At 29.9% G+C, this 10,461-nt stretch overlaps 1 protein-coding gene and 1 long non-coding RNA gene across 2 annotated transcripts; both read left to right on the top strand.

Moving 5' to 3' along the window:
* The first annotated feature begins 2,124 nt into the window (after positions 1-2,124).
* On the top strand, positions 2,125-4,107 carry LOC145303971 (uncharacterized). The gene is made up of 2 exons (XM_080145711.1): positions 2,125-2,729; positions 2,916-4,107. The coding sequence occupies exons 1-2, from the start codon at positions 2,142-2,144 to the stop codon at positions 3,975-3,977; spliced, it is 1,650 nt and encodes a 549-aa protein (XP_080001837.1). The 5' UTR covers positions 2,125-2,141; the 3' UTR covers positions 3,978-4,107.
* Positions 4,108-7,438: 3,331 nt separating this feature from the next.
* LOC145304020 (uncharacterized) lies at positions 7,439-10,461 on the top strand. The gene is made up of 3 exons (XR_013873960.1): positions 7,439-8,779; positions 9,041-9,157; positions 9,648-10,461. It is a non-coding gene; the product is annotated as an uncharacterized LOC145304020 (long non-coding RNA).

Here is a 10,461-nt window from a genome sequence, read left to right as displayed (position 1 = left end):
TCAACAGAAAGAAGATCTTCCTTTTGTGTTTTATTTCTAGTTTTATTAATTGTGTCTTCATTTATTCTTTATTTAAGAAAGTATAGGTCAGATACCAAACAGTTTCTTTTATTCCTCTGTCATTTAATAGAGGAAATAATCAAATTTGATCCTTTAATGATTTTCTTTTCAACTTAGATTGAGAGTTAAAATAATTTTGGGTTTAAAACACATATTTATTGTAGAAAGTACAAAAGTGCAATTAATATACCTAATACGTCAAAATCTTACGTATAAGTTATTGAATCAATTGAAATCTTTATTATAGGGAAGTTTCTCATAGATCCAGTATACTAGTTTAAGACCGTTTTACAACTCTCCCTCAACTATAATAAATGTTAAAGGTGCGCAGTAGCCAAGATTTATATAGAATATTTTCATATTTAATCAATTATTAGCCTTAAAAAGTTATGCACTATCTATCAAAACTTTAAAATTTCTAAATCTAGAAACAAGGTGATGTGTTTTCTTTGTATTGCCTAGAGGCTTCAAAAAGGGCGTAGCCGCTTTAAGCTAAGGTAAAACAAAATATTTTTCCATTTAAACACAAAATAACCGTAAAAATATAAATTAGATAATTTTCTCTTTAAAAAATATTTTTTTCATATATAAATATTCAATTAACTACTTTATTATATATTATTTTTATGTTTTTAATGTTTTATTTACAAAAAAAGAAATAATGTTTGTAAAGCGAAATTGCCCCGCAGCGATTACCAAAATAAATGTCGTCTTTGCTAAAAACTTTCCTCCACAAATTCTTGGTCAAATACTTTGTTACAAAAGTCCCCAATCTTTTTTAGGTGAAATTTTAGGTTTTACAATTGTCTGCAACCCTAGTATTTAAGTAAATATAAGCAAAAATAATATTTTATAGGCGTTCTTAACTTATATATTAAGAAAAATCTAACTTAAAGGTTCTTTTATAAAGACTTATATAAAGATTTCATAAAATGTTGAATGCAATCAAGATGTCAACGAGATCTTAATGGACAAGTAGACAAATATTTATTGTTTTTTGTAACATGAGCAAATTTAAAGTAAAATTGTTTAAAGGAAATTTTGATTAGAGAATAAATTGTATATTTTTAGAGGACGACACTTGTAAGGTTTCTTTTCCTTGCGGCATTAGTGAATTGTTGATGTTTATAAACAAAATAAATATATTTTAACAAATTCATGTGTTTTAAAAGTCTTAGTTTCTACTTTTCCATGAAAGAAATATTTGTAATGCTATCTCGTCTTTTGTGTATAGCCCAGAGGACCTCTAAAACAATGGTAATTAAAAAATTGTGTAAGTTTGTGCCCGTCAGAATTACTTTTTTTGTCATATATATGAACTTTTGATATTTACGGCTAAAGGGATAGTTGCATGAAGTGCATTTAATAAGTTTGATTGCAAGCATAAGATAAAAGAATACCATCTAACAAAAATAATTTTGTATTACAATAAATAGCAATCAGTTAGGCACCACCTAAACATCCATTTATGTTGAATATGTCTAAAATAATGTTTCAAGTCTTGATGTTTTAAAAACTACCTTGTCAAAAAAAAATTGAAATTCTGGCGTCATCCTTTTAGAATTATTTTTTTTAATTTTGAAAATTTGAGCCCCCCCCCCCCCCCCCGTCATAGAACAACTATTTTAGGTTAGGTTAGGTTATAGGTGTGTCTGTCTATATTAATTTTTGTGAATATTGGCCATTTTTTTATTTTAATTTTTGATCGATGAGGCTAATGGTATCAGAAAAATAATTTCCTTTGCAGACGGTCTCTCTAGCAATATATATGATGTCTATCTTGTAGGTAAAGTATTTATATTAGGTATGTATGTCTCTGTACATCAAAGTTTGCGTTTCTGTTAAATATTTAGGTAATTTTTTGTGGTTTTTTTCTAGAGTGATTTCTTCCCTCAAAATGATCCTCATCCTTCCCACTACATATAACAAGCTTCCTTTGAAAGGAGAACCATATTGGATCAGCGGCCGTTGAAGAGATCCTTTATAACAGTCACACACTCCCATCCTGTTATTTTTATATAAATATTTATTAAAGATTTTAGTAATTATCATCATCTCTTTTTTTTCAGAATTCTCTCAAGATGACAATGAGTACATGCGAAGTTTGTAATAAAGTGCTGTGTAATAAATACAGACTTGAAATTCACATGAGAATTCATACAGGCGTTAAGCCATATTCATGTGACGTATGCAACAAGAAATTTTCACAGCCGGACGGATTAAGAAGGCACCAGACAACTCACACCGGTGAAAAACCATTCTCATGTGAATTATGTGACAAGGCATTTTCTGCTTCGAGTAATTTGTTTGCCCACAGAAAAATTCATTCCGGCTTAAAGCTGTACAAATGCGATTTTTGTGATAAGACATTTTCTACAGCAGGCTCCTTAACGGTACACCAAAGGATTCATACAGGAGAAAAGCCATTTGAGTGTGGTATATGTAAAAAAGGGTTTGTTCAAGGCTCTAGCTTGACTGTACACATGCGTGTGCATACTAAAGAGAAGCCATTTAAATGTGACATTTGTGACAAGGCATTTTCTGCCACGACTACTTTGACTGCACACAAGAGGATCCATACTGGTGAGAGGCCATTTATATGTGATATTTGTAAAGAGACATTTACATTCCGTAGTGCTTTGATTACTCACAAGAAAATTCATTCAGAGGTATTCCATTGTCAAAAGATTATAATTGTTTGATCAATTTTGATTTTAAGAAACATATTTATTTGATAGCCTTTATCTTTTGATGCTACATCTTTTCTTTTACTAAATCAATGTCTAAATATTTGTATTCTTAAGAAAAACTTCAATATATCTGTTCCCAATAAACTTTATTAACTATTTTTTCAGTCTACTAAAAACGTGAAAACCTCTGACGCCCAGACAAACAAAGATGAGGAAAGCACAGAAAGCTTTAATTGTGAATTTTGCACAAAGTCATTTAAGTCCAAGATAGCAATGCAACGGCACACAAGAGCACTTCATACAAAAAGGGAACATTACGCCCGTAAGTGTAAAATTTGTGATAAGACGTTTGTAAATATGACAACACTAAAAACTCATATAAGAACTCATAATGGTGAAACGCCTTACTCATGTGATCTTTGTGAATTATCATTTTCTCAGCAATCAAGTTTGATCAAGCACAAACGAGTTCATTCCGGCGAAAAACTGTTTTCTTGTGACTTGTGTGATAAGTCATATTATATTAAAAGTCAGTTGAATAGTCATAAGATTACACACAATAGTGTCTTGCCGTTCAATTGCAGCACATGTGGTAGAGGTTTCTCAAGCAACAGCCAATTAATAGCACACTCTAGGGTTCATACAAAGCCATTTTCTTGTAATATTTGTGGTAAACATTTTGCCAAACAAAGGTCTTTGGATAAGCATACAAGAGTTCATTCTGGCGAGACGGCATATTCATGTGAAATATGCGGAGTTACCTTTCATTATAAAAACTCTTTAAATATGCACATAAGAAATCATGACGAAATGGCCTTTTCTTGTGATATTTGTCAAAAGAGATTTTTAACAAAAGGTGTTCTTAAGACACATATTGAATATCATACAGCTGAAAAACCATTCTCTTGTGATATTTGCCAAAAGAAGTTTTCTAAACAAAGAAATATGTTAGAGCATTTAAACACTCACACTGGCGAGAAGCCCTTTAAATGTGAATTATGCAAGGAATCTTTTAGTGCAAGCGCAACATTATATAAACACAATAAATCAAAAAAACATATGAAGTTATCATCAACGATTATGCTTTCACCTTCTCTTGAAAGTAGTGAATCTGACACTCAGAAAAGTATTAATGAGGATCTGAAAATAGAAACAGAAACTTTAATCGATGATATAAAATCGGAAACAGATTACAAACTGCATATAGAACTTCATATAGATGATTAAACATTGGAAACAGACTATAGTATGGAAATTAACGAAGTTTGTTGAAATCCAACAATATTATTTAACTATTATTAATGATTAACTATTTTGATCTTAACATTCATGTGTTATTAGCACAGCTACTTTATATCTAGGGTACATACATCTGTTTCAAAACCAACACAGAAGGAAACATAAAACAATTTGTTGATTTATGTTTAAACATTTCCGATTTTTTTTTCAATTGATCGAAATGGTCTTTTTTTAGATTTGTTTTCATTTACATTATACAATTTTACCTACCTGAAAAAATATTTGGTAGAGGCAATACTAATTCTTTTATTAAAATGATGACGAGAAAGGATCAAGAAAGAAAATTAAAGGATATAGGGAAAGGATAAGAAGAGAAGAGACAAAGCTTCGGATGTTCATATGCATTATATTCAAAGGGATAGTTGCAGAAAGTGCATTTAACAACATTTTTGATTGCAAGCATAAGTTTCAAGAATACCATCTAACATATATATAATTTTGTATTACAATCAGGGTTGGCAAAAAAAAACTAAGTAAAAACCCAAATTGTTTTTTTTTTTTAAATGTACCTTTTATCGATAATGTTAAACCTATTTTGACTCATAAGGAGTAACTTTTTCAAACAACTAATAGAAATTATAGAAACATTTTATTTTAACTATTGTATAACTTCATTTTAACTGCTTATTTTTATATATAAGTAACGGAATGTCTGTCTATATGTACCAAAATAACTCTCTAACCACTGAACCAATATCATATGGTTCTCAATTACAATGTAGCTTCTCACCATCCTCTAAAAATAAATTTCCCATAGAAAAAATACCCCCCCTAAAAATATGTACACCGAAAATATTGAACACTAACGGTTCCGCCCCTAGAGGCCTCTAGGGGCACTTGAGATTAAGATTTAAAAAGAAGAATACTTTTTTGAGATGGGAGGAATATTTTTTTTTTGGTGGGGGAGGAAATTTTATAGGGACGATTTCTCCCAAAATAGTTATAAATTTTCCCTGTACCTATGAAAAGCTACCCTTTAAAGAAGAACCATACCGATTTAGCGAGATCCTTTGGTACAGACAAACATCCTGTTACCTTATCATAAGGATTTATCCTTATATCTAGAAATCTCTACCTAGGTAATAACCATTACAAAACAATAAAACCCAAAAAAACCTGGGTTTTATTAATAAAACCCACTGGGTAGGGTTATTTTGAAAAAAATCGGGTTTTTACCAACCCTGATTACAATAAATAGCAATCAATTAGGCACCACCAAAATAGTCATCTTGCTTTTTTGTGAAAACATCACAGTCATTTATGTTGCATACATAGGTACAAAAAATATGATTTTTAAGTCCTGATATTTTTTAAACTACCTGGTAGAAAATTTAAATTCTTTAAAATATTTGACCTAAAGATGTAATTTAAACTTTTGAACAGAAAAAAATGCTGTTCACTAAATTCAAGTTTAAATGCACTTTGTGCAACTACCCATTTCAATCATTGTGTTGGTGGTTTCCCTTTAAGTGCCAAGTCGAGCAAAGAAAATTTAATTAAAATGGCAGGGGGGTAGTTCTTTTGGTAACATTAGGCTTCACAGAGTTAGACGTAAAGAAACGAAAATTAACACTAGGGCGGGTTCATATTGGAATTAGACAAAGAGGGGATGTGCAACAGATAAAACTAACTTAAATAAAATTTCTGACCGAAAAAGAATTTTAAAAATTTTTGAACGTGACCACTTAAAAATGTATTTAATTAATAAAAAAAATATGCAAAGACGACATTTAAGTCATATCCACTTATTATCTCCATTCCTTTTAGTGCTAGAGTGGTAATTTTTTTTGCATTTCCCCAGTTTAATAATGAATTTCCGACTATAAGTCAGTCAAAGTTTTATTTTGCTTTCTTACCCTTTATTTACCAACCTTTTACCAACGACTAGACATACAATTGTATAGCTATTTGTAAATGAGAGTAAAAATTTATTAAATCAGAACTATGGCTGCATGGTGCTCCCAGGAAAGGCCTTGAGGAGTAGAATCAGGAACTTTTGTCCATTTCAAAATATCTTGTTCCTAGCCTTAGAAATGACAAAAAAAACCACCATTTTTAAAGGTTTATTGATAATTGTCCAGATTTTCTCAGGCTTGAAACGAGATTTTTTGAAACGGTAAAAAGTTCCTGATTCTACTCCTCAATGCCCTTCCTGGGAGCACCATGAAGCCATAGTTCTGATTCAATAAATTTTTGACACCCATTTACAAATAGCTATACATTTGAATGTCTGGTCGTTAGCGGTTTTAAGATTTAGGATAAAGGGATAGTTTCACGAAGTGCATTTTAAAAAAATAGTGAACTGTAAGTTTTTCCTATTTTAAATAACGTAGTAGTGCATAATATTAAGTTATTGATTAAAATTAAAAGATTTGACCAGGGATTTTCCTTAAAAAATGAGTTTTTCATTTTTATTTTCAACTTCGTTGCATGTTATATATGGCAAAAACTTTTTTGTCATAAATACAACTTTAGATAGCATTTACTACTTAATAGAACTTCAAACTTTTTATACAACAAAATACACATAACAACAAAGAATGACCAATAAAATATTTAGTATAGTACTTAGAGTAGTGATCTTTTTATATGTTTTAGTAGAATATATGGGGCATTGGATAGATATGATTGCGATAAAGAATTTTAACATTGACCTGACCGAACTTTTTTTATTTGACAATATCTCAAAAAGTTAGTGATTTGCAACATAAATTACATGAGAATGGCCTTTTTATATATTGTATGGTTAGTTGGTATTTCCGCGTGAGATTATGTGTATATTGTAAGCAAACCGGAGGGTTTTCTTTATTTTTTTAAAAAGAATCTATAGAAAACCTGTCCTATTATAAACCTGACGTTATTTTTTATGTTTTTTAAGTAACTTGTCCCAAGGGGAACCCCTGTTCAATTTTTTTATAACTCTTGTGAAATATGTGGAAAAAGATTCTCTGATATTGGTGTTTTGTTATGTACAGAGGTGTATTATACTCTTAAAAATCATTTGCAGATCCTCGCTTTGGTCTCAGAAAATAAAATGTCCAAAATCGACCCACCCTAATTAACACCCCTTTTTATTATTAATTTATTTTAAAGATAAGGAAGGGGGTCTATGCGGGCTAGGCACTCACAGGGAAAGCAATGTATTATTGTCATTTCTGTTTCATAACAAAAATATACCTAGCAGTTTTGTAGAAAAGAAAATTTTAATAAATCCTTTTTTTCAGGACAAAAGATGTTCGAGTTGAAATTTTGCATTCAATACAAATACTAATCTCCTTACACATAAATTAAGTCATGCCAAACATGAAAAATACTCCTGTGATCTATGCCATAAACGGTTCTCCCAATCTGCTGATCTTAACACCCATAGAAAAATGCATTTTGGCGAATTGCCTTTTCCATGTGATTTATGCGATAAAAAGTTTTACAAAAAGGTAATATGTTAACACATAGAAGGACCCATACCGGAGAAAGGCCATTTAAATGCAACTTTTGTGATAATTCTTATTTTCAAAACATTGCTTTGAGACAACACATAAAAACTCATTCTGATCACAAAGATTTTTCCGGCAGTGTAAATAACCGAGATGTGACAAATACTTGTGAATTGTGCGGTCATGTTTTTCACAAAATTGGCGTCCTTCTTAAACATAAAATGAAGCATTCTAAGAAAGGCTTCAAAATATCCGCTACAAAGAATATTATATTAATGAATAGTAATACAACCGTCAAGAAGCAAAAACAAAAGAGCAAAACAGAAAAAAGGAAAAGATTTAAGAGAAAGACAAAGAATAATTCAAATAAACTGTTTAATAAGGAATTTGAATCTTCAAATTTCTTTTGCAATGTTTGTGATTTTTCTTTTATAGAATCTGAAGAATATGTTAAACATACTATGAGTCATGTCAAAAGAAAAGTCGAAGTGAAGTTGAAAAAGTTAAGATCTAAATTAGTGAAACTATTGTCTTTAAAACAAGATTATTCAATTATTCCAATTGAAAATAATGTGAAAGATACAAGTGCCAATGATCTAAATGAAGTTGATCCTACTAATCTACCAACAGACTATCTGAAACAAGAAGTTGACCAAAGTTTAAGTAACTTCAAAAAATTCTTAAATAAGCCTGGTATCCAAGAAGCTTTTGACACCAATAATGAAAACTACGAAAAATCTATTTCAAATGGTGATAATGAATCTACAAATAAAGATATTGATGAATTATTTGACGATAAAAATACTTGTGATGGTTCTGTCATTAATGATCATTTTGGTAAGTCAAACAACAGCTTTGATATTAAACATGTACCTACTGATATGCAAGATTATGATGATAACTTTGGTGAAGCTACCGTTGATGAGCTTCTAGACGGAGATAACGATGATGTTATTCACGAGAAGTCAACTATTGCGCATCAAGATGTACTTGAAGATATTTTTGATGACTACACAAGTTTAAATACTGTTGAAGTTATCCCTACTATTCCTAGTAAAGTTAATACAATCATAAAAGATCAAAAGTCATCAAAATTGCAAAAGGAAAAATCAAAGCCAAAAAATGTTGGGCGTTTTAAAGAAGTTTTTATTACAAACGTTAAGGTCAAAGAAGAAAGCACTGCCCTTGTTGATATGATTACTGGGGATTTTAGGACTATGTTACAATCCTCTGAATTTGGTGATATTTCGGACAATTCTTATATTATTGGTAATCAAAATACGTCAAGAATTACAGGTATATATATTTAATTCTAGCAGCTATCTTGTGAGTCATTTTGTTGTATTTATTCAATCATTTCACCATTAGTCATAGTTGTTATATATATTGAGAATCAAAAACAGTTTAATTTACACTTTTAATCTTCTAATGATGAGACTTTTTAAAAAGAAAACGCTTATTTTTTCCTATCTTTTTTTAAGAAGCCCTCATAAAGTTAATAGTAGCTTTTACAAAAACTTTGATTAAAGACGTGTCAATCCTTGTTATATTTTTTAGATGATCAAGAAGATTCTTTATTGAAAAAAGAATTAGTCCAGAGTGACCCCAGAGAATATTCGGATGATGTAACAACTCATAATGATAAAAACAGTTTGAAATCAGACATAAAAACAGGTAAAAGTATTTCAAATTTTTTTTAAAGTTATGAATTTGTTTATCAGGTTATGTTTTTCTGAAAGACTTTTATACCTACTATTTTTAAAATATTTATTTTAATATAATGAATGTATAATGAATTAATAATATTTGAAATAATTTGAGATTTACATTGATTTATAGAAAGATTATAAAAAGGTCATTGGGCACTGGGAAAGGCTAAATAGAAAGGGGGAGGTAGTTTGTGCTAAAATTCCGTAAAGGGGTGAGTTTTAAGGCTTTAAAACAGTAGTAGAACGATAATATTCACTAAATATGTGTATTCCTTATTGAAAAGATCTATATACTATGGTTCTTTTCAATGAGGAATTTAAGTTATTAAAGTTTTTAAGCCTCAAAACTCACGCCTTTAGCACAACCTACCTCTCCCTTTTTAAAAAAATTTTAATATCGTTATAAATAAGTTACTATTATCAAAGTACATTGATATTGTTTATGTTTGCTTTAGATAAAGAAGTTAAGACATTTTCTAGTGAGGCTACTGCTCATTTGGAAAACAAAAATTCAACCAAAACTGAAGATTTATATCCATGTAATGTTTGCCAAAAAAGATTTTCAAATAAAGATACATTGAATAAGCACTGGGATTCCCAGCACCCAGACAAATCAAAAACTACTTGTACATTATGTCATAAAACTTTTTCAAGAGAACTTACCCTCATACAACATACTCGTGCCTATCTCAATATTTTACCTTTTTCATGTAATCTATGTGAAGCAGTTTTTACAACAAGCTCAAATTTGCACAGCCACAGAAGATCAAAACACCGAGAACCTTTTAAATGTGATTATTGTGAAAAAGAATTTTCATTGGCTAAAACCCTAAATTACCACAAAAAAATTCATATTGCAAATCATTTTACATGTGTTAAATGTAAAAAAATATTTGTACAAAAAAAATATTTCTTACAACATCAACTATATAACAGATGTTACAAAATTGAATCTATATCATGCACAACATGCAAACAGACATTTCAATCTGAAGCTGCACTGAATAATCACATTAATAAAAGGAAAAATTGTAATTTAAATTTTCCAAAAAATCAAGCAAATGGTGAAACAGACAATGAAATTGAGGAAGTTGATCTTCAAGATAAAAAATTTGACGCCATAAATGATTCTGTATTTCAATGTGATCCTGGGGAATGTATGAAACATGGAAAGTCACATTCACAAAAGCTAAAAACATCCAGAAGAGGCAGAACTCTTAAAGATGTTAATTATAAGAATTCTGATGAAAGAGAAGAGAAAACAGAAAA

This window comes from Acartia tonsa, chromosome 1 (genome assembly GCF_053477335.1).
Source record: "Acartia tonsa isolate MP-2025a chromosome 1, ASM5347733v1, whole genome shotgun sequence".
In the NCBI taxonomy this organism is placed as follows: Eukaryota; Metazoa; Arthropoda; class Copepoda; order Calanoida; family Acartiidae; genus Acartia; species Acartia tonsa.
The sequence above is the reverse complement of the archived record's forward strand: the minus strand, read 5'-3'. Positions and strand labels throughout refer to the sequence as shown.